The sequence below is a fragment of the Canis lupus genome, chromosome 25 (assembly GCF_011100685.1).
Source record: "Canis lupus familiaris isolate Mischka breed German Shepherd chromosome 25, alternate assembly UU_Cfam_GSD_1.0, whole genome shotgun sequence".
NCBI classification, from domain to species: domain Eukaryota; kingdom Metazoa; phylum Chordata; class Mammalia; order Carnivora; family Canidae; genus Canis; species Canis lupus.
The window spans coordinates 2,031,807-2,059,014 of NC_049246.1; the positions used below are offsets into that span (position 1 = coordinate 2,031,807).

At 40.2% G+C, this 27,208-nt stretch overlaps 1 protein-coding gene and 1 long non-coding RNA gene across 3 annotated transcripts in view; both read right to left on the reverse strand.

Annotated features, from left to right (window-relative positions):
* The window catches only part of LOC102154473, a 37,845-nt gene extending 30,512 nt beyond the window's left edge, over window positions 1-7,333 (reverse strand). Inside the window, exons 1-2 of one of the 2 annotated variants that reach the window (XR_005378172.1) lie at window positions 6,698-7,333; window positions 6,148-6,521 (exon numbers count right to left, since the gene is read on the reverse strand). This is a non-coding gene — a long non-coding RNA (uncharacterized LOC102154473). Of the gene's footprint in view, window positions 1-6,147; window positions 6,522-6,697 lie in introns of those variants that run through there. The other variant, XR_005378171.1, reaches the window with a different exon arrangement.
* Window positions 7,334-7,654: 321 nt separating this feature from the next.
* Window positions 7,655-27,208, reverse strand: part of NHLRC3 (NHL repeat containing 3) — a 59,314-nt gene continuing 39,760 nt past the window's right edge. Inside the window, exon 8 of the mRNA XM_038573163.1 lies at window positions 7,655-8,412. Within this exon, the coding sequence (XP_038429091.1) occupies window positions 8,382-8,412 (31 nt within the window). The 3' untranslated portion in view covers window positions 7,655-8,381. The remainder of the gene's footprint in view (window positions 8,413-27,208) is intronic.

The following is a 27,208-nucleotide window of genomic DNA, read 5'->3' on the forward strand; positions in this document are numbered from 1 at the left end:
GAATGCAACAGGCAAAACAGTGCCTAATAAGCCACTCTATCATCTCAGAGCTATGAGAAAATATGAGTTATCTGCTGAGTAATGAGCCATGTCCAGGAACTCTTGGGCAGCAGTAATTGCCATGGGGTTTGGCTTCGGTGCTGACAGATGCAGAGCCTCCCTGCACACACAGGACGACAGTTCTCTGATGACAATAGATTTATGGTGTCACCATAAATTATGGAGGGCCTTCTCTAATTAGTGATCAGAGCCAGTCTGCAGTGTTCTGCATGCCCTGGAAGAGGCCGGCTGTGTAAAACTGTCCCCTGAAATGATGGCACTGTCCCTCTATTTGTGGTATCATTAACAAGTTAAAATAAAACTCTTTTGACAGGTGTTTTTGCTTCATGACCAAGAGCCAATCGCTTTGTGAATTGCAGCATGTTTTTACAAGCACACATAGCTCCCTGGAATATGTACTGGAGTGCCACTGTCTTCGATGAGGCACCAACCGAGGAGGTAAGACAGACTTCCTTGGCTATAAACACCCTGTTTGCCTAAAACCAAGATGCACTCAAAATGCTCAGAGGGAGAAGACAGACTTGCTCCTCCTGGCTGCCATCTGCCTGTTGGCAGCTGAGATGGAACATGGTAAGAGGAAGACACATTGAAAGTAACACAATCTACTGGAACCTCTTGTCCCAGCTTTTGAAAGAGTGAAACAGCTAATAAAATGATCAAAGGTGCTTTGATAGATCTCATTCTGGCTTACACGGCTGACTTCTTTTATAGTTGTTTAGATGATTGGAAGCCAGATCTCTTTTACAGGGAGGTTCTCCAAAGGGAAATAGACTTTGAAAACTTTCTAAAATGGGGCAGCCCTGGTGGCTCAGCGGTTTAGCGCCGCCTTCAGCCCAGGGCTAAAAGACAAATCACAGAAACCAAAAGAGGAGAGAATTTAAAGTAAAGGCTGCAGTTAACCAATTAAGATAAAGGCTGATGGGTATCTACTAGATTCCCAGGAGGTTACTGGAAAACTTGGCAAAAGGATAGTGATGGAAGCCAGACTGAAATAGATTAAAGAATGACCACGAAGAAAAAAGCAGAGGCAATAAATGCAGACTGCTTTCTAGAAGCTCACTGTGAATAAGAGAAGGGCCCACCTCCCATCTGCCCCTCCTGCCTTGGCTCTGCCTTCTGGGTGGCCATTTCCTACTGCTAAAGAGTGTGGTCTTGCCGACACCCAAACTGGCACGGGCTCCTGACTCAGCATGGCAGACTGGCCTGTGTCATGTTCCCTCATCCTTCACAAGACTCCAGTTAAGGAGGATTAAAGACAGGGATCCCTGGGTGGCGCAGCGGTTTAGCGCCTGCCTTTGGCCCAGGGCGCGATCCTGGGGATCCAGGATCGAATCCCACATCGGACTTCCGGTGCATGGAGCCTGCTTCTCCCTCCGCCTGTGTCTCTGCCTCTCTCTCTCTCTGTGTGACTATCATAAATAAATAAAAGTTTAAAAAAAAAAAAAAGGAGGGTTAAAGACAGAAATGTAAGTGTAAATCAAAATAATCAGAGTCACCGGTCAGTGAGAAACAACACATTTTGGGAAGAAAGAAGGCAAAGGAAGAGTGGCACGACCTAGAGAGGAGGGCTCAAGCACCTGTAGAAGACTGGAATGGTCTGTGATCTACCCTCATGGGACCTTTGGCACCCAAAACATTCAGATGTGTGGTGAGCCAGGAGACGGAAGTGAAGTGTGTGTGCTAGGCATGGAGCCTGCTCCAGACTCTCTCTCTTGCCCTCTCCTTCTTCCCCCTCAAAAAAGAAAAGAAATACTTTTAAATTTTCCATTGTTGTAGATAAAGTCCTCAGCCAACCTTTGTTACTCTACTTACCCTGAAATGTTAGGCACCTTTTAAATTCTTTTCAGGTGACCTTTTCCTGATGGCAACAATTGTGGGTACAAATGACCTCCTGGCTCTCTCAGCCCAAGTCTCATCACAATACAATTATTTCTGTCCATGTTCACGATTTCTGACCAAAACGTCCTCTTTGCTAGGATAGTGTCTTTCTCAGTCTTGCATTTCTAGAATCTCATGCTGAATGCTCCATAAAAGAAAGAACGAGGGGTGAGAAGGAGTGAGGCGCGCATCTTATTACCTCACTGTAATAAGGATTACCTCTCTGTTCCCAAACAAGGACCCTGCCCTTCCTGTGGTCTGTAGTGGGGGCCCCAGGGCTAGACCTGTGGCTGGACTAGGCTCGTTATTGCCGAGGGCTTCAGACTTCTCTGCTGGAGAGACCTCATCCCTAGGAGACCTGCTGGTCAGGAGCACAACCCCCATCCAGGTAAAATCTGTATCCTGCTGTAGCTTTTCTTCCTTCCCCCAGGGTCTTGATCTTGAATAGTCACTGGAAAAGTCAGTGCCCTGCCTTTCCCTTGTTATCGGGGTGATGTTCCATAGGTGTAAATGAGGAAGTGAGAAAGAAGTGGTGGAAGTGACAGGGCAAGTCTTACTCCTAGTGGCCGTACTTAGATTCTTTTATCTTTCAGGTGAGGCTGTAACTCCTGTTCATCCTAGTGTTATCAGTACAGAGCTCCGCTCACCATCTAGCAATTAAAATCAGAAATGATTAGGCAATTATCACATTATTGTACAGACAGCTCATTCCGGATCTAAGCTCAGAAAATGTCACATTGAAATGAAACTTTACTTGTACCAGTTTTAAGAGCACTTACTGAATCCCCATGATCTTGAATGCCTTAGACTCCAAGACCTATTTTAAGTATCTTCAGATTCCTGGTAACACACATTTGCATTTGCTTAGAGCTGATTTTAGCACATTCTTTATAAAAGGCTGCTAAACTTCTTTCCCAAACACACCAACCCTTTTTAGGATTTTATTTTTTCCATATGTTAAAAAAAGAATCCACTCATGTCTGTTTAAAAGGTCACAAGGCGGTCTTTGAGAAAAGAGTGGGGAAGGTCTGCTCTCAAGATCTGTTCTTGCCCGAGCTCCAGGGGAAGGCTGTGGTTCACTGCAGCCCTGTCCTCGGCAGACATGACTTACACCGCAGGATTGCTAACTCAGCAGGTGCAGACCCAGGCAGGTGCTAATAAAAAACCCGGAGAAGAACAAAGGGAGCATTCTCTGCACTCCTCAGAAAATGCTACACATGGGAAGTAAAGCTTTGTCCGTGAGGCATGTGGGCTCATTACAGCCCACTAAGTGGATGGAACGAGATCAATGCCATTGTCTGAGATGGGCTCAATGCACACTATTGTAGCTGCTGGAATGACTTCAGTGACTTCAGACTTCAGCTGATAAACTCCGGCTGGCTCCTGTACCCTGAAATGACCATGGCATCCGCTGGTTCACCTGCCACTTTCCCTTTCCCACGTCCAAGTCAGAGTCAACCTAAAATCCCCTTGCTTACACTGCCCCGTTTTAAGGATCAGCCAGCTTCTACGATTCTGCTTCTTTTCCAGGATTCTGAGGTTATACCTGCACAGAAATGTGTGAGGAGCTGGGAGTGCAGAAAAGAACAGGTTGCCTTTCCAAAGCCTCACTGATTTAATTCAATTCTAACCTAGTCCCCACCTGCTCCTAACCTATTTGTGGTTATAAATTAATCCAGCTAGAGTTTCAGTGCTTCTCCATCCCCAGGGGCACACAGATTTTGCATGGTCTGTAAGTTTCTTAGGTTAGAAATAAAGAAAATCAGATAAATGCACACGAAGGAGTAGGGATAAATCTGATTTTTTTCTTCCTATGTTTGGAGCAAAATAATTCTTCCTTATATAAGACAGTCCCTCCCTTTGCAAAATACTCAATAATGCTTTTTGCCTCATGTCTGCTATTCCTGTATCCATCCTACTGCACTGTGACAACCCCAGAGTGACCCCTACATCTCCCAACACTGTGGATTAAGATCCACCCCCAGAGACGATCATGCTTCTAATAGTAAGAACAGCTGCGATGATGCTGGGAATGCCTGTTAGATAACTCAGCCCTGCACTACTGATTTCATCCCTAATCCTCGATAAACTAATCTCTGATGGTAGGATTTCAGGCACCTGATTGGGTGACTATTTGGGAGCAAATGAGACTCCCTGGTCCTACTCCAATCACACAGGAAGAGAAGCTGTTCACGGGTTAGGCCAACCCCTGACTGAGACCCCAGTGAGGTAGTTCCATTTTATCATTGCCAGTTTTGGGAGCAAGAAGGCTTTATCCATATCCATCTATCCATAGATGGTAGTTATTAGGGCCTGCCTGAGGAAATGGTTTTTTGAAACAGAATATAGGTATTTTGTCTGCCATTGCCAAAATTGATAAAATGCCTATCCAGTTTACACCAAGCTTTCCAACTTGAACCGCTAATATGGTATGAATGGGTATAGTACAATTCAGGGTATCTGATGGCCTGCCGTGCCTCCAGCTGGCCTGGCCCACACTGGTTCATGGACAGTACTGCTCTGACAACATGGAGAAAAACTTAACACAAGCTCCGAGCAGCAGCAGTTTGAATTCAAAAAGCCTTGAAGATCAGTTTTAACCTGTGTCAGGAAAGGGGCTGCTGCTGTGTTCAAATGGTGGCTTCTTCTAGGAGTTTTGAGGTTATGGAAACAATAATGAATGTTTACAATGACTGAAAAACCTGGTCATTATGTACATCCACTTTTTACATTAGAATCATTGGTCACATTTTACTCGGAAAAGAAAAAAAAAAGTCTTTCCAACTGTTAGAAATATTTCCAGCCTGCTGCTTAGAATAAGAGTATTTCTTGCTCAGTTTACCAGGTTAGATCTCTGAATAGGGTCCCTGATTGGTTTGAAGGGTAATGTCTGGTTAAGGAAAAAAAAAAAAAAAAAAAAGGATTCCTATCTATGTCACAATTTTCTTGAAAATTATGGAAAAGATCTCTTCCACTTTATTTTCTAAGCATTCTTTAATGCATATATATTGAAATAGATGCCTCTTCCACCACTTACCTTGTCTTGCAATGTGCACTATAGAAGATCAGATATTTCTAGGTGATAGAATAAAGGTGGGCTGTAGGATAATGGGTATGAATGAGTTGAAGTCCCTAAACTACTCCTGTCAAGGATCTGTTTCTTGGGGTTGTGCAAGAAACATCACGAGCAGCTCCAGAGCTTCCAGTTTCACTTCAGAGACCAATCAGAGAATAATTTTGTAGTCAAAGGGAACAGAATCTCAACATGGCCCTCAGTGTACTAAGGGCCTAAGTAACCCCAAATTTCTTCAATGCAGCATGAAAGGAAGATATACACAATACTAAGTGCCTTGCAAATGACTCAAGGCTATTCAGTAGTTAACAAATTACTAGGTTCTACTTGGAGATATCGATTAGTATTCACTAGTCCGAGGTAGGGAAGGTGAATAGATCCTCTTACCCACAGCCTTGCTAACGAGTGGTATATTATACTGAGAACAAGTCTCCAACCCAGGTGGAGTCAAGCCTTGGCAAGCAGGCACAAAACCAATCACAGCCTATTCTGTAAGCTCAGTGGAGTAGCAGCTCTCTATCTTTTTAGGCACTCCAATAAATACCATATTTGAAAGATTCACTCAGGGCAAAAATCCAAAAGATGAAATCCTTTCTCAGCAGCCATGCAGGAGACAGGTTAGAATCCTAAGCCAAAGTTGCCTTTCTGAAAGGTTTGGTCTACCAAGCTTGCTGGATTCTCATGATACCTTAAAGGACATTTCTGGGCAATCCACATACCTTAGGTGCCACTCATTTTGCCAATGAAAAATTATTTCTAACATGCGTTATGCTAATATTAACTACACATAAAGTCTTCATGTCCATTGAAGATAATTGAGGTTCTTATGATGGCCTCTCTAATGTAGGCCTTTGATTAAGAATCTTTCAAATGTTTATGAATCTCTCATAGGATCTACACTCTGGGTTAGAGCACATCAACTGTAAAACAATTTCCCCTATGTGTAAAGTATGAATCATATGCTTTAAATGAATTATTTGAGATAAATTACAGATAATACAAAAGATGGGTTAGAAAATCACAAAACCATGAAACAGGATAAAGTAGTCCCTAACTGAGGAAGTCAGAGACAGCAAGCATTTTATGGTGCATATTAAGAAAAGCTCCTAAAAAATAAACAATCCAAGAAAATGAGATAGACATACTTTTTTTATTCCTCCTTCTATGTACAGCTACAATTCCTGGGTATTATATAGAAAACAAATATAAGCAGAATCTGAAAGGTAGAGAGAAAAGGGCAGACTGGCTGGGGACTTTCAGACCTAAGGAATGACATTGGTAGTGAATTCTAGGGTTTTTATTCTGCCTCATATATATCCCAGATTGAGTGCTTAGAGAAACCAGCAACTCAAAAATGCCAGTGGGGGACGCCTGGGTGCCTCAGCGGTTGAGTGTCTGTCTTCGGCTCAGGGCGTGATCTCGGAGTCCTAGGATTGAATTCTGCAGGGGGCTCCCTGCAGGGAGCCTGCTTCTCCCTCTGTCTGTGTCTCTGCCTCTCTTCTCTCTGTGTCTTTCATGAATAAATAAGTAGAATCTTTTTTAAAAATGCCAATGGGTTTAGTTAAAACAACAACAACAACAAAATCTTGCTGTCTAGCCAAAGAACCAGGTAAGGGCTACACTAGTAAGACAACATTTTTAGACAATAATCGATTTTACTCCAGCCAAAGAAAACAATGATCCTACCCGGACCCATGGCGGCAAAAGCTGAATGGGAAGTCCAGAGCTTCCTCCTCTCACCAGGCTGCGTTGAGGGCTCCAGCACCCATCACACAATCATCCAAATGGCATCAGAAGAAGCCAAGTAGTGGGCTAGGACAGCCGTGGGGAGATGCCCTACCCCTGTCCACTGAAGTGGTATTAGTAAACAGTCAAGACTTTTACCAATACCTAGTGGTAGTGACGCCACCTCCCTACCCCACCCCCACATGGTGGTGTTGGTGGAGAATTAAAGAGACACTTCTACCACTTCCAGACGAGAAAGTCTCAGCAAAGTGATAGAAGATATAAGGAAGAACCAAGTGGAAATTTTAGGACTGAAAGTAAAACAAGCAAAATTAAAAAAAAAAAATGTGGATGAGTTCAACTGTTAAGGAAAGAATGGGTAAGACAGAAAAATTAAAAAATAGAAATTACCTAACCTGAACAAAAGAGAAAATAAGATTTTCAAAGAATAAGGACAACAGATCTTCAAGGACATATGTCATCAGGCTTCCTGGAGGAGAGGAGAAAGAAGATGGGGCTGAAAAGTACTCAAAGAAATAATGGCCAGAGGCACCTGGGTGGCTTAGTCAATTAATGGCCAACTCTTGATTTCAGTTCAGGTCATGATCTCAGGGTCCTGGGATGGAGCCCCATGTTGGGCTCTACACTCATCGTAGAGTGCTTAAGATTCTCTCTCACTCTGTCCCTCCCCCCTCCCTGCAATGCTCTCCCTCTCTCTCTTTCTCTCAAACAAATAAAACCTTTAAGAAAAAAGACAGTATGGATAATCAAAATGAAATTCTTTTTTAAAAGATTTTATTTATTTATACATGAGAGACAGAAAGAGAGGCAGAGACATAGGCAGAGGGAGAAGCAGGCTCTCTGCGGGGAGCCTGAGGTGGGACTCCACCCCAGGACTCCAGATCATGACCTGAGCCAAAGGCAGACCCTTAACTGCTGAGCCACCCAGATGCCCCTCAAAATAAAGTTCTTAAATGAAATGAAAGCCTCTTGGATATTTCATGTTATTCTGGAAAGATGAAGGGGGATGGAACTTAATCCTTAAAGGGATGGTATTTGCTTACAATTAACTAGATTAAATTTCTCTATACACAATGTGGACTTGAAAGAATATTTATATATTTTTTATGAATAACTATATAATTATTATAAGAAGTTATTTAATTTTATATGTTTCCATATACAAATGATATTTTTGTGTTAGGATCCTGAGAAACTCACATGATTTGCATGTTTATTAGTAAAATAGTGGAATGATTGTTTTCTCCTGTGAATTTACAACATTCCTGTAAGTCGCCACCAAGAAGGTAGTATTTAGAACTATTTGATAGAAGCAAAAATTATGTCTCAGAGAGGTTCAATGATTTAGAAACTCATAGATCTAAGATTAAAACCCAATTAATCTTATTTCAAGTACAGTCGTCTTCAGTAAGCGTTAGGCGCCTGAAAGAACAGGTGGTGTTCATTTCACTTCCTGCTTAAATGTCCAAAGCTTTCACTTTGATTATCTTCCTGTCACTGAGAGCCACTGTAACCCAGTTGTTCCACTTTTTCTCACCACTACCAGGGACATTACTTCTTTTTCTCTTCTATTGCCCTGAGTTCCATGGCTTCATTTTTGTCTTTCATGTCCTCAACACTTGTCCTAAGATGCTTTTAGGTATTCATTCAGACGACTGAAAGAAAAACAAAATACTTTAGTACATGATGTTTTTATCTAGAGCAGAATTAATCAACTAAATAACTTATTTTTGATATGATAAAAACAATATACAAATCCTGGAATGAAGACCAGGGTGCTGTGATTCAAGAAGGTTCTCAGAACTGGGCAGACCCCCTTTCCCCACCCCCCAACCCCCGCCCCTGCCACGTCTGTACTATAGTCCAGTCTGGGATTCGGACACAGTCGCTCTTCCTTTATGCTCCCATGGGGAGCCGTATTCTCTCTGGATCACAAGCACAGTATATAAAAAATAGCATTACATTTGGAGTCAGAGAGCCTGAGCTTGATATAGTAGGCATCTGTCGGCTGCTCTAATATTGTGTGTATGGCAATTTAAAATAGTAGAAAAACAGTGAGATGATTGGGCACAAATTTACCATAATCTACAGCATAGTTACTTAGCACTTTAAAGTTCTTCAATCAAGCAAGACTCCACACCCCACTTTGAGAGGGGTTATTCACTTAAAAATATCCTTAGCAACACATACACTAGGGGGTCTATCCACTAGCATATAGGACATTACTGATAAATTGTTAATGGTTAAGTTACTAATGCTCAAATTGGGTGATGTGGATTGGGGCTATTGCAGTCTCTTTCAGGAGCAAAGTATAAAAATCCAGCAGGCCCCCGGGGCATGCCACATGCTTCCTGGAAGACAGGAACAGTGGTTTTGAGATTGTGCCACATGTGCCCTTGGAGGTATAAAGAAAATTTTTGAAAACGTGTTAAGGAAATCTACCTCCAGATCCTTACATTTCTGGTGTACCTCTTTTCTAAAACTAGTTTTCTTGGGAACGTGCCTGCCGCAGGCCACCACTCCTTTCCATCACCATTCTTGCAAGGCTCTTCTATTCAAAAGAAAAGCAGACTTCTCATCCAAAACCAGGGACATAATATGTGGGGCTCAGTGCAAATGAAAATGTGGGGCCACTTGTTCCAAAATTATTAAGGTTATCAAGATACTGACAGTGGAGCATTAAACCTAGCGTGGAACCCTTCTGAGCTGGGCGTCCTGTGCTAGCACCCATGATGGCTGCCTGCTCTCAGCCTTATCACACCTTATTATGGCACATTCTTTGGTGGGAGATGACAGTGTGAAGGCACTGGGCAACAGGCAGCGAAAGAATTCCACATATTGGAATTGGTATGGAACGAGTAAATGAAGAACTTTCACAGGCCAGGTTGTTTTTTACTTATTGTTCTCAACAAAACGGAAAAGGGGATGGAATCAAGTTATCAGATGAAAGGTGATCAAAATTAATTTTGATGAGGGGATCCTGGGTGGCCCAGTTGATTAAGTATCTGCCTTTGGCTCAGGTCCTGATCCCAGGGCCGTGGAAGTGATCCCTGAGGTGGGCTCCCTGTTCAGTGGAGAGCCTGCTTCTCTCTCTCCCTCTGCCCCTCCACCCACTTGTGCTCTCTCTCTATCACAAATAAATAAAATCTTTGAAAAACTTTATTTTGATGATAGATCACTACATGACTTTTGACACATAACTGAGAAGGAGTTCAAAGAATCTAATGGCATTCCTGCAACAAACCTTTGACTCCCATCTACTCATTTATACGAATAGGTGTGCTTTAAAATTTTGTCTATAAAAATGATAATAGGAATAAAATCAGTGCTGAATCTTGTTCCATTTCAGGTGATAAATATACATGAACATATGTGGATATATATAAAAAATGTGTTTTAAATCTCCAACTATCTTATTAAAGGATATAATTGTAATAAAATTTTATTTTCTGTTTGATAATCTCCTGACAAAGTATGTGTAATGTGTTTATGACATTTTTATTAATTTTAATGTAATAATTATAATAACTTAGCTCACAAAAAAACTTCTTGAACTTTGAGGTCATAGAAAATTTTGTAAATTAAAATTTAATTGTATCTACCTATTTTTATCATAATACGTTGATCACTAAAACCCTTTCAAGTATAAAGTATGATAAATTAAAATTAAAGTCTCTTCCCTCTAAGGGAAGTGGAATAAAAGCACAAATTCAAAAAGAAAGATGAATAATATAAAATTTTGTACTATTAAAGAAGTTGTTCCTGTAATTTTTTTAATGGCTGCTGATGTTATAAATTCATGGTATTTAGATTCCATAGACTACATTTTGAAAAATAATGTAATCATTTATTTTTAAATGCCAATATTTTCAATATCCCAGAAATTAAGTCCTAGCAATGACTAAAAATTATGATGAAAAAAATTGTATATATCATTTTTCAAATATGTAAGTTTAATTTTTTTTAAGTGATCAATTTCAGTTAAAGACTGAAGACTGCTGTTTGGGGGTCTGGGGGCACCACATCATGGAAGACCCCATGCCAGCTCTGTCAGGCCAACAAGTCCTACCTTCAGAATATTGTTGGGATTTTCATACGTGTACTGCCCAGAGCAGTAGTTTGTAACTCCTGCTAACACTGTAGAATTACCTTGTGACCTTTAAAACATACCAATGGTTGACAGAATGAACAAATCATGGGAATAAAAGGCACAGCATAAGGAACATAGTCAATGATATTGTAATAACATTATATGGTGACAGATGGTAGCTTCAGTTGTAGTAAGCATAGCATTATACATAAATTTGTTGAATCGCTATGTTGTACGCCTGAAACTAATGTACATTGTGTGTAAACTACACTCAAATAACAAAATTAAAAATAAAAACACTGATGGTTGAGCCTGTCTCCAGAGATTCTGATGTAAATGGTCAGGCATTAGATAGGCAGCAAACCGTCTCTGTTTCCCAGATGATTCTAATGTGCAGCCAAGATAGAAACCATTGGCATATGACAAATATTGGGACTTCCCTGAGCTACAACCTGGCAGTGTGACAGGTTGGTTTCTTTTGTTTGTTTGTTTTTTGTTTTTTTTTGTTTTTTTGTTTTTTTTTGTGCTTGCTTGCTAAATCTATGTTGGATGAGATTTTGTTGGAGACTCACTGTCAGTGTAGCATTCTACCTGGAAGCAACATTAGAGGACTGGGTCAATACTCCCACTTTTAAACACTAGAGGTTTCCAGTATCTACCAAAGAGCACAATATTTGGCACACAAACTGACTTATGTTAAGTTCGCAAAAACTGCCTTTCCCATCCTTTTTTTCCTTCCCAACATACCTCTGAGTTATGTGGGTCCAGGACAGAAGTCCATGACCTGAGCTAAATAAAACAGCCAGGACTGGATTTTGGGATAAGGCATGTGACTTGAGGCTAGAAACAAGATAACTTCAGGAATACTGCCAGCATGTGTTCTCCCTACTGGATATAAAGATGGACATGTATAATCTGGGTTGCTGCTGGCTTATGGGAACTCAATGGAAGCCAGTCTTAGGATGAAGCCAACACTGGGATACAGAGTGCAGAAGGCAAAGGAAATCTGGTGACAGGGCTAAACCACTGGATCAATCCCCATCAGATGTATCACTTAAGCCAATAAATTTCCATTAGTCAGCCAGAGTGAGATAAGACCATGGGCTTTAAAACCAGGCTGCCTGAGTCTAAAGCCCAGTTTCAAAACTCACTAACTGTCATCTTGGCAGCTACCCACAGGTGCTGTGCCTCAGTGTCCTCATGTGTAGGATTAGGCAACTAATGCTTTCATCACAGAGTTGCCACGAACACTAAGTGAGTTAATACTGGGAAATTCCTTAGAACAAAGCAAGAACCACACTATTATTTAAAGTAATTAGCACATAAGTTGGGCTTAGTGCTACAATTGAAAACATCCTGATATATTTGAATTTTGATTCCACAGGTGGCCTCAAGCAAATCCCTTAAATCCCTGGGCCCTGGTTTCCCAATTTATAAAGTAAGAACATTGGTCTTACTTTGGGGAACATGATCCCCAAGGTACATTCCAGCTCCACTTTAGTAAATATGATTAATACGCATTGCATTTCAAGTTGTTTTCTCTCCCAATATGCATTTAGAATGAAAATACCAGAATGCCTCTTTCTTTTATTCATGCATTTGATAAATATTTATTAAGAACCTACCAAGTGTCCTAAGCACTAAGAATATAGTGATGTTCAAAATTAATTTCAAAAATTCCTACTTCATGGAGTTTCTGTTTTAGTGGGTAGACATAAACAAATAAGTACATAAAATATACAGTATGTGAGTCAGTGATGAGTTCCATGGACAAAAGGGGAGCAGGAAAGGAGCAGGGCAGGGCCAATTTTTAACAGGCCTGTTGAAGAAGCTCTTCCTAATAAAGTAACATTCATATCATCAGATGGGAGTATAGATATTGTGCAATTACGAAGAAACTCTCAGCTTCTTGAGGACTGACTGACATAAATTAGCAAATATAAAAATGAGATTAAAGCTAGTGGTCTCAAAAAAGATAATGGTGGTGAGCCTGTGAGCAGAGGCTGATTTAATGTGAAATAAGGGGACACCTGGGTGGCTCAGTGGGCTAACCATCTGACTCCTGATTTTGTCTCAGGTCATGCTCAGGGTGGTGAGATCAAGCCCCAAATTATGCTCCAGACTCAGCACAGAGTCTGCTTGTCCCTCTCCCTTCCCTTCTGTTCCTCTCCTCTGCCTCCTCCAAAAAAAAAAAAAAAAAATTCAAGGTAAGGAAGCCTAAGTTTCAAAGGTTCTTATGTACACATGCTCTTTTGAGGACCCCATGAAGAGCTCCCAATGAGTTCTCAAGGTACTTGGTGTTTTTTTTACTTGAAAAGGGCACTTCATAAGGTATAAATTTCAGGTCCCACAAAATTTGGATCTTCCTCTTTGTACACATTAAGTGGTGAGGGAGGTGGTGGTATGTATTGTGCTAGGAGCATACAGAGCTCCTGTGATGCCCACTCAGACTTGCTGCTGGATAATTATCTGCCATCTCAAAGCCAGTGGTGGACTGCATTATTTATTATTCTCCACTCTTCACCCCTGCCTTTCTTCACCACCTTAGTCATGGGATTTTACAGTTCATCCCACAAGAGACAGAATTTATTTTCTTCCCTCACTGATATTAGATTCAACTAAGATTCCACTGGCCAATGGAATGTTCTGGATGTGATGAGAATACTTTAAAATATGCCTATGGGCTGGTGCTTTGCCTTTTGTGCTCTTTCCTTTTGTCATGAAAACAGTATGTCCAGCCTAGCCTATTGGCCCTTGAAAAATGACTAACACACAGAGCAGATCTGACCTCAAGCTAAGCCTGAAGCCAAGCCCAGCTAAGCCCAGCCTAGATCAGTTGCACCCCAGCCAACCCACAGACAAGAGTGAGAAATAGATGCTTGTTTTGTACCAAATGAGATTTTGTGGTTTTTAACTATTTGCATAATTCTGGAAATGCAATATTTTAAGCTTAGACTAAATTATGTTGTAGTAATAAAAGACCTCTACATTTCTTGCTTACGTTAGATACCGTCATGAATATCTGAGGCTCTGTTCCTATTTTCCCTCGGGGACCCTCTCTGACAGAAGAGCCTCTGTCTGGACCTACCAGTCTCCTAGTGGAAGATAAAGAGATGGGGACTGTATGTACCAGCTCTTGAAATCTCTGCTCAGAAAGAACACACATGATTTAACTCACATTTACTGGCCAAAATAAATTACACAGCTGTAACTGAGTAGGGCAAGAATATACAACTCTTTTGCATGGAGCAATGTAAAAGGGAGGGGCCCTATAAGAAGGCCTCTACCCCAGACAGAATCAGCAAATTCTTTGAAAAATGATAAAAATCTACCACCACAGTGGTAGAGTACACATGAGTACATTTGAGTACTTGAACATTTTGAGTACACATGATGAGGGAATGGGTTGACTCCAACCTGTGCCACATCTTTTTCTGATTGACTGGAGTACACTGTATCTTGAATCTTCGAAGCATAGGGTGTGTTTGTGTGTTCATGTGGATCTACAGGTAATCATATGTCTCCTCTAGTAGGATATGCCCATCAGTCTTCTAGGACAGACAAACAATGATATAAAGCTTGTAATTTTCCCCCTAATACTATCAACATTGCTCTGCTTTCCAAACGTCAGTGTTTTCCATGGAAAATAAATTCGATATATTACTAAATTTCCAAATAAAGCACAATGGTTGTGTAGCAGAGCCATGACGTTTAGGGGGGACCTTGTTTTCCTTTGTTCTTCTGGAACAGTGAGTTCCCAAATACCTGGACATCAAAAATGATACTGCTGAACTCAGAATTTATCCAATCCCCATTGCCCCCTTTATCACAAAAGCCAAGTTTTATATTTCACCTAGCATGGAAGGAAAATTCTGTACTTTCTTTTACCTGTGAATTACCTTCTAAAGAGCCAGTTAATCAAAGTGTGCATCATTTCCCCCCCACCCTTGAAAAGTCATCTTTATTGTTGCATCATTCTTTCTGGCATTACTATTTTGTACATAAATCAAGATGGTCACCCTCCGTAAAGGTGTATACAAAGGATAATTTAACCATCCACCCAGCCATTTGGGCTAGACAGCTACCCATCTCCAAAATCTATCCCACTTTCTCACTTTTTCTCTGCTGCCGTGGTCTTAGTTCAAGCTTTTAGAAACCTTTACTATATTTTGCCTTGGGTTTCTAATGGCCTCCTGATCTTGAATCTCTTCCCTTTCTATACCCCTAAAAATGCCAGTGAGACTAGAGCTTCTTCTGTGTTTTCTTTTGGTAACTGACATATGGAAGTTTTAGCTGGCTTGTAATCAATCAGAGGTAAGAGACTGATGCCCTCAGATAAATCAGACACCAAATAATGAAACCGTAGCTAATAATTTTGCATTTTCCTTTGATGTCCAATGTCCATTTGGAACCAAAGAAAAAAAAAGCCAAAAGGTAAATAGAATCTGTTTTGAAGTCTTCTTTATCAGCAGAGCTTAGGAATACAAAAGGTCATCTACATTTTGGATGAGGGTAAAATGACAAGGCATATCAAGGGATTTGAGATCTTGATTAAGCATTTGTGAAAAGTGATAGAGTTTTATGAGTCCCTGGCACATGGAAGTCCCTAAATACTTTTGATTTTCCTAAGGAAAAGTAAACAAGCACTTGTATTGAAATTTTAGGGGTTTCCAGAGTATGCATAGATCCACGACTGTAAAGTAGTTGGCCCTGGATAGGATCAAGGAAAAGAACAGTATTTGGATTTGGATCCCAGAAAGGTTTTTAGCCCACCCTATACAGGTCATCATTTTGTGTGTTTCTGGTTTATCCTTCCCAGGTTTTGTTTTGTTTTGTTTGTTTGTTTGTTTTCAGAGAAAGAGAGAAAGTGCAAGCAGGGAGGTGGGAGGAGAGTGAGAGAATCATAAGCAGGTTCCACACCCAGCCTGTAGCCTGACTCAGGGTTTGAGCTCATGACTCTGAGATCATGACCTGAGTCAAAATCAAGAGTCCAATGATTACCTGACTGAGCCACCCAGACGTTCTTCCCAAGTTTCTTTTTGAAAAACTAAGCACGCGTGTGTGTGTGTTTATGCAAAAACGTATGTGTGTATATACTTACATTTATATACATGTTACATATATATAATTTACCCTTATTTCTTATACAATATAGCACACTATATGTTCACTTGCATTCTGCTTTTTTTTTTCCACTTGTGAGTATATTATGGAAATAATACTATACCAGTCCATAGATATCTGCCTTAGTATTTGTCACTACTAACTAATAATCTATTCCATGGCTTTCTTATTACTATGGTTTATTTAGCCAGTTTTCAAATGAGCCCTAGTCTTTCTCCGGTATTTTATTTTAAACAATGCTGTAATTAGTAATCTTGTGCGAATGTCATTTCATGTTGATTCATCTTGTGGATGTGTACCTTCACAATACATTCCCAGAAGGGGGATTGTTGGATCATAAGGTAAATGCATATGTAGTATTACTAGATACTGCTAAATTCTCTTATGTCACAGCTGTGATAGTTAGTTTTATTTTTTATTTTTTTTTATTTTTTATTTTTTTATTTTTATTTATTTATGATAGTCACACAGAGAGAGAGAGAGAGGCAGAGACATAGGCAGAGGGAGAAGCAGGCTCCATGCACCGGTAGCCCGATGTGGGATTTGATCCCAGGTCTCCAGGATCGTGCCCTGGGCCAAAGGCAGGCGCTAAACCGCTGCGCCACCCGTGATAGTTAGTTTTATGTCCCAACTTCATCGGTGCCCAGATATGTGGTCAAACATTGTTTTGGGTGCTTCTGTAAGGGTGTTCCTGGATGAGATTAACATTTAAATTGGTGGGCTTTGGGGATCCCTGGGTGGCTCAGCGGTTTAGCGCCTGCCTTTGGGGCAGGATGTGATCCTGGAGTCCCAGGATCGAGTCCCATATTGGGCTCCCGGCATGGAGCCTGCTTCTCCCTCTGCCTGTGTCTCTGCCTCTCTCTCTCTCTCATGAATAAATAAATAAAATCTTTAAAAAAATAAAAAAATAATAAAGCTTTTAAAAAATAAATAAATAAATTGGTGGGCTTTGAGTAAAGCAGATCATCTTCCAGAATGTGGGTAGGCCATATCCAATAAGTTGAAGACCTATATAGAGCAAAAGACTGATTTTCCCTGAGCAAGAAGGCAGTCTTGCCTACCAGCAAAGAGGCTTTGGACTTGAACTGAAGCGTCAGCTTTTCCTGGGTCTCCAGCCTGATGGCCCACCCTGCAGATTTTGGACATGCCACACTCCATAATTCTGTGAGCCAATCCATCAAAATACCTACAAACACATCTACAAACATACACAAACACATACATAACATCCTATTGGTTCTCTATCTCTGGGAAACCCAGGCTAATATAATGGTTATACCATTTTGCATTGCTGTCAGTAACATAGGATGAGTGCTTGTTTTCCCACAGCCCCATGATCAGGGTATTGACAAGCATTTGAATGTTTCCCAAACTGATAGGTAAGAAATGGTATCTTCGTTTAGTTTTAATTTGTGTTTCTCCTATTAGGAGGGAAATAGAGTATCTTCTTACATGAAAAAACCATTTGTATATTTTCTCTGGTGAAATACCCTGAGATTTTTAAGACGTGAACATCTCTTGCTATGGATTAAGCTAAACTGCTATTAGAAAGAGACTAGGTCTCCAAGATGAATGTAATCATTTTTTAAATAAGAATATCCATTCCCGGGGGTACCTGAGTGGTTCAGTCGGCTGAAGGGTCTGCCTTCAGCTCAGGTCATGATCTCAGGGTCCTGGGATTGAGCCCCACTTCAGGCTCCCTGCTCAGCAGGGAGTCTGCTTGAGATTCTCCCTCTCTCTCTGTCCCTACCCCCCCACTCTTTCTCTTTCTCTCTCTCTCTTTTTAAGATTTTATTTATTCATGAGAGACACACAGAGAGAGAGAAGCAGAGACATAGGTGGAGGGAGAAACAGGCTCCATGTAGGGAGCCCGATGTGGGACTTGATCCCGGGACTCCAGGATCATACCCTGAGCCAAAGGCAGACACTTAACCGCTGAGCCACCCAGGCGTCCCTCTCTCTCTCTCTCTCTCTCTCTCTCAAATAAATAAAATCTTAAGAAAATACCCATTCCTTTGTGGAATTCAGAGTACATATATCCGTTATTTCATTATACTTGTATTTCATTTTTACTAATCTGCATTTGATTAGCAAGATGATATATACAGAGAAATTCTTTTTGATTGATAAAATGTGTCCTGATGAGATTCTAGATTTTACAACAGACTTGAGAAAACTCTCCGGTAGAAGAGATGCTTTGTCGGGCACCTGGATTCCTGATCTGGCATCCCTCTATTAAGGTTCTCTTCCTTCTCTCCCCTTTTTACTTACTCCCTATCCTCCAAGTTTTCTGAGGTTTTCTTTGTGCTGATTGAATCAATACAAGTCTGTGCCTTGCCCCTTCTGGAACCAAATGCCTTCTTTTAACACTAGCAAGTATAAATAGCTGCTCAAAAGGTGCCAAGTGAATGCATTTCAGGTTAAATCTGCTTCCAAGGTGTTAACTCCAAAGAAAACTAAAATTTAACATCAGTGGATTGCTTATCCATTAATGATAATCCATTGTCCCCAAACTGCCAGCAGGAAATGAGTTTGATAAGAATGGAAATAGAAGGGAACAGAAAGTAGAAAGCTAGCAGTTTTCCAAGAACGGATGGTTGCAAGCTGGCAACTTATGAGATGAATATGCCTTGCAGATGTTCTATTTCCTTTAAGTTTGAATCAGTTCCATTTATTTAGAAGCTCAGAACATTTATTGAACAATTTCTCTTTGAATAGGTCCGCATTTGTCTCCAATATTACCTTTCAACCGTGTTGTGATAAATGCATGTATTGAAGGCAAATGGTGCCTTCACATGGTGGAGGTGTAGTTCCATGTTAAGTTCCTAGAAAGGGACTTCAAGATTTTTTTTACAAACTCTGAATTTCTGACTCTTTTAAAAAGAGAGAGAGAGAGATCTGGCAATGCTGAACCAATATTCCTCACTAGTTATAATTCATATGGAAGCTGATCCTGAATAGATAGCCAAAGCAATCTTGAGCAAGAAGAAGCTAGAGACATCACACTTTCTGATTTCAAACTATATTATGAAGTTATAGTAATTGAAACAGTATGGTCTGGCATTAAAATATATAGAGAGACCAATGGAAAAGAATAGAGCTCACAAGTACATTCAATGCATTTACATTCAACTCATCTACGGTGAGGGTGCTGAGAATATGTAATGGGGAAAGGATAGTCTCTCCAATAAATGGTGGGAAAACTGGATATCCAACATGAAGAAAAATGAAGTTGGATCCTTCTCTCTCACCACATATAAAAAAACAACTCAAAATAGATTACAGATCTAAACACATGTCTTGAAACTATAAAACTACTAGAAGAAAACATTAGGGAAAAGCTTCCTAACATTTGTCTTGGTAATGATTTTTTTGGATACGATCTCCAAAAAACAGGCAAGGAAAGCAACAATAGACACGGAGGACTGTATAAAACCAAACTTCTGCGCAGCAAAGGAAACAATCAACCTAGTGAATAGATAATGGAATGGGAGAAAATATTTGAAAATCACACATCTGGTAAGAAGTTAATGTCCAAAAAAAACATAAGGAACTCAAATAATTCAGTGACAAAAAACAATCTGATTTGAAAATGAGCAAAGCATATAGACAAAGTCTCAAAAGAAAATATATAGATGGCTTACAGGTAATTAAATGGTATTTAACATCACTACACATCAGGGGAATGCACAGTGATATATCACTTCTTGCTTGTTGAAATTACTATCATCAAAAAGATAAAAGATAACAAGCCTTGGTAAGAATGTAGAGAAAAGGGAAACTTTGAACACTGTTGGTGGAAATGTAAATTAGTACAGACATCATGGAAAGCAGTATGGAGGTTCCTCAAAAAATTAAAAAATAAAACTACAGTATGATCTAGCCATCTTACTTCTTGGTGTATATTCAAAGGGAATAAAACAAGTATCTCAAAGAGATATCTACACTCCTATGTTCATTTTAGCATTATTCACAATAGCCAAGATACAGAAACAACCTAGGTGTCTGTTGATGGATGAATGGATAAAGAAAATGTGGTATAAATATATACAATAGAATATTATTCAGCTTTTAAAAAAGAAGGAAATCCTACCATTTGCGAGGACATGGATGAACATGGCGGACATTATGTTAAGTGCAATAAGCCAGACACAGACGACACTATGTGATATCACTTACATGTGGAATCCAAAAAAATTCAAATCCACAAAAGCAGAGTAGAATACTGGTTGCCAGGGACTGGGGATGAGGAAAATGGGGAGAAATGGGGAAATATTGGTCAAAGGGTACAAAGTTTTAGTTATGCAGGACAAGTTCTGTAGATCTTATACAGCATGGTGACTGGAGTAAATAATAATGTATGTACTCTTGTAATTTGCTAAGAGACTAGATCTTAAGTGTTCTCACCATACACACCCACACAAATGGTAACTATGCAAGACGATGGCAGTGTTAATGGCTTGATTATGGTAGTCATTTCACAATGTATATGTACATCAAAACATCACATTGTACTCCACGAATGCCACTACAATTTGTCAATTATACCTCAGTAAAGCTGGGGCGGGGGGTGGGCAGAAGAGAAACCAAATTCAATGTCAATTTATGCCTGATACCTAGAAAAATTTTCTGTTCCTGCCTCTGGGTTACAAAGCAGTTGCCTGTTTCTTTACTGTAATTCTCATCACATTTATTGTGCCTATGATTATACATCTCTGTACCCCTAGAGACTGAGATTTCCTCAAGGTCAAGGATCTATGTATCTTTGGATCCTCAGCACTTGTCTGACACATGGTTAGATATGATACATGTTTTTTCCTGTGAATAAGTAATCAAATGTCTCTGGGTCTAAAAACAATGTCACACCATGAAGACAGAACAATACTGCTGACAGACCAACACCCAAAACTGGCCCAGGTAACCTGTCTCAGGTAACTTCTTGAGGTCATCTCTTCATTTATCAAAAGCATTACAGGCTTATGGGCTTATTGTGAAAAATACGATAATTTAAATAAAGTGCCCAATATTGCAACTGGCAGGGTGAACACATGCACACTGTACATGATTGATTTGGACTAGTTTCTTCACAATCATATTTGAAAACCTGAAAATAAATGGAGAAATAATACTCTTGATCCAAAGAGATAAATTTTCCATTTTTGATTCAGTCAATCGTACTTATGTAAAGTGAACTAAAGGCATTATTTAAAATTTTCCAGGTGCATAGCACCTGGGTAGCTCAGTCAGTTAAGCTTCTGCTTTTGGCTCAGGTCATGATCTCAGGGTCCTGAGATCAAGCCTCACTTAGGGCTCCTTGCTCAGCGGGGTGTCTGCTTCTCCCCCTCCCTCTACCTCTCCACTCGTGTTTTCTCCCTCTCAAATAAATAAATAAAACCTTATAAAAAGATGAAAATAAAATTTCCCAGGTGCAACATGGCCATCCCAGGGAAGCTGGCATAGTGACCAGTGGCCCACAGGAAGATCATTTACACATGAAAAAAGTTCTCAAAACAAGCCCATAAGAACCAAAGTACACCATCACTTTTGAACACTCCTATTTTTCTTCTTTAGGATTTTCTTAACTTTTTCTTTTGTTTCAAAGATCTTTTCCTCTTTTCTTCTTTCAAGCCAGTTGCCAGCTAAGAGGGAGCAGGGGTTCATGTTTCCTAAAAAGTCTGATGTAGATTGTCATTTGAGATTATATCAGATCTGACAGACATAGTTTTATCTGCCTCAGAGAAACTATACAAATGTTTATAAAACCTTGCTTTTAATAGATGAAAGGCTAATTTCACCATGGAATATGAGAAGTGAACATGAAGAGACGTAGGACAACCATCTCTGGAAGCTTGTGAGTCAGACGTTTCTAATTGAACAAGATTCAGAATTGGTTGCTTTCAGAAGATATTAAACCCGACCCTCTGATCGGACCAGGCCTGTGCTCCTAAGGGATCTTCCAGACTAGAAAGCTACAGACGAAGTAAACATGACAGAAATTGTCATTCCCCTTGTCACTCAGAAGAGCCATCTGCTCCTGAGTTAAAGCCATTTTCTATTAAATTCACCAGCATGCTAATTAAAGAACGACTGGAGGATGGTGAAGCTGCCAGATGCTATGAAGATATATCACTGTCTTTTTATATGGTTAGGCAAACGTTTAATTAAAACTGCAGCTGCTGTGTCTGCTCTGCTCACCAACACAGCTAAATTTCATTTACCTGAGAAAATCATTTCATATTAGTGTCTTTCAAGAGGTAAAACAACTTAAAACAGACTTTACTGAAATATTTAATGCCTTTGTACATGATTTAATTAAATGCATCAGTAATTACATCAGGATAACTTGAAACTGACTTTCCTTGGGGTTCTCGGTGTGTCTCCTGATAACTGATCAACTGTCTCCTCAATGGTATCCTTACTTGGAGAAGATGACCCAGAGCCCAAGTAGAGGTATGAGTGCTCAGCCTCTATTACATTTTACTTGGGTCTATGAGTTTTAATCCACTTAAAAGCTCTTTTTTTTGGTATTAAAAAAAAAAGGAGAAATTCTGAGAGGAGATGGATATGAAAGGGGTGCCAGGATTTGCCTGTTATGGAACTCTTGCTGATGACTAACATAATTATCAGCCAATGCCCAGAAATATAGACTACTGACCACCCCTTTTTAAAAAAAATTACAGCCATTTTCTCATTTTCAGAGTTTTGTTAAATTTTGAACTTATGCACATTCCTCTCTTTTAATTGAGCAAAATATTTTGATCATCAGTAGATTTTAGCTAGAGAACACACTTCATATTACAAAGTCCAAAAACAAATCCTAACTATGGACAGATGCTAACTTCAGGTCAAAGGAGCGACAGTTTTAAATGAGGATGTTGATGACTGGGTATAGTCTCCTCCACTCATGAGGTTTTAAGTTAATGTTTTAAGGATCAAGGACTGGGCAGCCCTGGTGGCCCAGCAGTTTAGCTCCGCCTTCAGCCCAAGGTGTGATCCTGGAGACCAGGGATGGAGCCCTGCAACGGGCTCCCTGCGTGGAGCCTGCTTCTCCTTCTGCCTGTGTCTCTACCTCTTTCTCTCTGTGTCTCTCATGAATAAATAGATAAAAATCTTTTTAAAAAATTAAGGATCAAGGACAATGGAAAGGGGAAAAAATAAGGTTCAAAAGCCCTAAGTACGCTAAGATTTGAGTCTCAGTTGCAGGTTCCCCAGCTGATCTGCAGGGCACAAAAGCCTCCCCGCAGGCAGCCCGCTTGGTCTTCCTGCTTGGCTGTTCCCTCAATGGTGAAATGCCTTGCCTGAAAGCAGCAGCAGCGGTGGGATGTGGCAGAAAGTGTAAGTGAACCATCATCTGCCTGGACTGAGCTGCAAATTTAACCCAAAGAAATTTGGATTCTATTGGCTCTCCCTTGCCAGTATGCTTGACATCCTAGCAAGCAGTTGCCAAGCATAGTCAGACCATATATTTCCTTCAGATTTTCCAAAACCAAGGCAGTTTCCCTTCCAGAAGAGCTGGGAGAAATGCCCCAGTTACCATTTTGAAGGGTCGGATTCATGATGTGCTGCCATTAGGACAGCACATTGGACTTCATAGTTTTCTTTCTTGCTAAGGACCCTGAAGGGACTCTGCTTAGAGAAAATCTGTGCTATTGTCAGTTCAATGAAGTAAATATTTTATCACTCTGGCAATGCAACAGCTTGGTACCTAACCAACTATCCATGGAAAAATGGCTTCCTCTTTCAAATCACAGTTTCTAAAAGCAAGAGCAGAGAATCCCAGGAAAGCAGTAAAAGAGGCATACAAAGGAGGAATGAAACAGTGAGAGCTTGAGGGTAGAGCACTGTCTTGTGAGCCTGTACCCTGGTGTGAAAAATATATACATATATTTAATATTATTATAATTTTATATATTATATATATTTTATTTATTTGAGAAAGAGAGAGAGAGAGCATGAGCACCAGGAGAAGCAGACTCCCCACTGAGCAGTGAGCCAGATGTGGGGCTCAATCCCAGGACCCTGGGATCATGACCCAAGCTAAGGACAGATGCTCAACCAACTCAGCTACCCAGATGCCCCTGAGTATATTTTCTTAATGAGGCTCCACACAGCATGGAGCCTAACCCAGGGCTTGAACTCACAACCCTGAGATCTAGACCTGAACTGAGATCAAGAGTCAGACACCTTGACCCTGATGTGAATTTTGATCTATTTCGTTATAATAGTGTTGGAGTATATGACTCTGAAATCAGTGGAATCAGCCTTTTCCTTCTTAAGCTTTGTTATTATTGTTGTTTGCTTTTCTTTTTCTTTTTAAGAAGAATATTCACTATTCTATAATCACACCACAACTATGTTTTGATAGCATGAGACACCATCACTAACATGTCAGTCTCCTTCTTAGTTTTCATTTGGGAATAAGCCAGTGCAGAAACTGAGAAGATAAGACACATGGAATCAGAGTGGGATTCCTTATATGCAATTTGATGGGGAGTGTTAGACAATTACTTCCACCTGGTCCGTTTTAGATCGGTCCTCGGAGCATCTTCTCCTCCTTTTTGAATATTAAATTGACTCTCCAAATTAAAAAAAATCAGACAATCAGGAAGTTACAACTTGACTTGGGCCTATCTGGTTTCAAACTTAAATTCTACTGCAGCTGCCCAGTGCATTCTGACACAGATAGAGGCTGGACTTGAAGATCTTAAACCAAAAGCTCTGATTACAAATATGTATGTCACCTGCTGCTCCATCATCAGAATCAACTGACCTAGGTTAATTCTCTTTGGAGAGAAATTTAAAAGTGGAGGAAGTAAATATTCTTATAAGAATCCCCCATTCGGGCAGCCCTGATGGCTCAGCAGTTTGGCGCCGCCTTCAGCCCGGGGTGTGATCCTGGAGACCCGGGATAGAGTCCCGCTTCAGGCTCCCTGCATGGAGCTGCTTTTCCCTCTGCCTGTGTCTCTGCCTCTCTCTGTGTGGATAAATGGATAAATAAATAAAATCTTTAAAAAAAAAAAAAAAGAATCCCCCATTCTTCTTAAAACACACAAAGTAAACAGGCTTGGAGTCTTAAAAACCTAATTCATAAAAATTAAATATCCACGAGGACATAATTGAAGAGGAATTCATTTTCCTGTGAGTCAAATAAAGAGGGAAAAAATTAGTTACCAAGAGTCAATTACAGGAAAGTAATGGAAAGTATATCATAACAATATTTTGCTCTTAATTTATAAGCATGGCACTAACAGGCCACTGCTTAGGAGGAAATGGACTTTGGATTGATTTCCCAGCAATGGGGTTATTCAGTTTCACCTTCCTGAGATGACTGGTTGTGGCTAAGGATGTAATTTGTGACTTTGTATTACAACAAGCTTATTGATCTTGGCCTTATTGGCGCCATCTGGAACCAGTTTAAATGCACAGCCAAGATGAAACAATAACTTGTAGAAAAAGTGTAATGTGTATTTTCAGGAAGGTTCCCAATCATGGGTCTTGACAATAGCCACAAGTAGCTAATTCAGATGGGACAGTATATTAATCTGCTAAGGCTGCCATAACAGAATACCACAGACTGGATGGCTTAAACAGCAGAAATTTATTTTCTTATAGTTCAGAAGGCTGGAAGTCTGAGTTCAGGGTACTAGGATGGCTAGATTTTGGTGAGAGCTCTCGGTATGCAGACAGTTGCATTCTAGCTGTGTCCTCACATAGAAGGGAATGGGACACATGGAGAAGGAGATATTAAAGGGCTCACTTTCATGTCTTTTCTGTTTTTTTTTTTTTTCTGATGTCTCTTCTCATAAGGGCACTAATCCTATGATAAGAGACCCACCCTCATCTAAACCAAATTAATTCCTAATGGCCTTATCTCTAAATACCATCACAATGAAGGTTAGGGCTTCGCCATATGAATTTTTGGGGAATATAATTTAATACATAGCAGTTAGCAAGAGACACAGACTTATAAATGCCCTCCAAACACATTTGTGCTCTTGTTCATTTAGCAATTATACTTGCACACTACTGTGGGCATATAAAGGATGCAAATATGATTAAGACACACATTTCCTGACCTTGGGTAGCTTTTAACCTGGTAAGGAATCTCAAATGGAAATCAGAAATTACAATGGGATGTGGTAATTGTAATAAATGTTTGCAAAAGGCATTACGGCAGGGTTTTATTACAGTGCAATAGGTTAGTTCATCATCGGTGTCTCTGAATTTATTGAGAACCAACTACAACATGCCAAACAATGGGCTTGGCACTCAGAATATAAAGATACATAAAAACATAGAGTACTGGCTCAGCCTGAAAAATATCCTAGAGAAAATGATGGTATATGCTCAACTTAGATGAGAAAGAATTATCCAGGTTGGCAACAGGGGAATGAGCACCCCTGGCAGTGAGAAGAGAGTGTGCACACACAATGGCATGATGCGCTGGGGCAGTAAACCCAACAGTGTGGGTGGAGCACAGGTGTGAAATACAGGTGTGAGAATGGCTATGCTGGTTGGAGAATGGCTTGTGTTGAATCCACGTGGTAAGGGTGGGAAAGAGGTGGTAAAAAAAATAGCCTGAATTTTATTCTGAATACATGCTGAAGATAGAACTATCCAACTGGATATGTGAGAGAAGAGTCAAAGATGACTCAAAGATTTTTGTGCTGAGAACTGGTAAAATAGACTTATTATTTATATAAATAAAGACGGAACATATGGGTGAGAAGTGGCTTGCTGAGAAACAGGAGTATGGTGACTATGGAGATTCATTTATTTCACACGTTTTTGGGGGGTAGGCTTGGAACTGAAAAAAGATGAAGGTTTAAGAGCTCTTAAGTAGGTAGAAATGACAGAACCTGTGGACCAAGTGAAGAAGAAGGAAAGTCTCATATGACCAACTGGCAAATGGGATCGGGAAGTGGACGGGGGGCCTTTCACCATTATGGGGAGAACAGGAGGGAAAGGAATTTTTTGGTGGGGAGGTATCAAGCTCTATTTTTCACATGTTCCATTTAAAGGGCCTGTGATACATCCAAGTGGAGACAGCATTAGAGTCTCTGGAGCTAAAGAAAGGAAAGTGCTAGAAATTGGAGTATCACTCTTTAGTGGTGGAAACTAAAGCTTTGCAATGAACAGAAGAGCATGTAAAGATGGGACAGAATGCAAAAAGCAGTCAATCTGGACCTAACTTTCCTGTTGGAGAAAGATACATATTATCTGTACAGAAGAGTCAT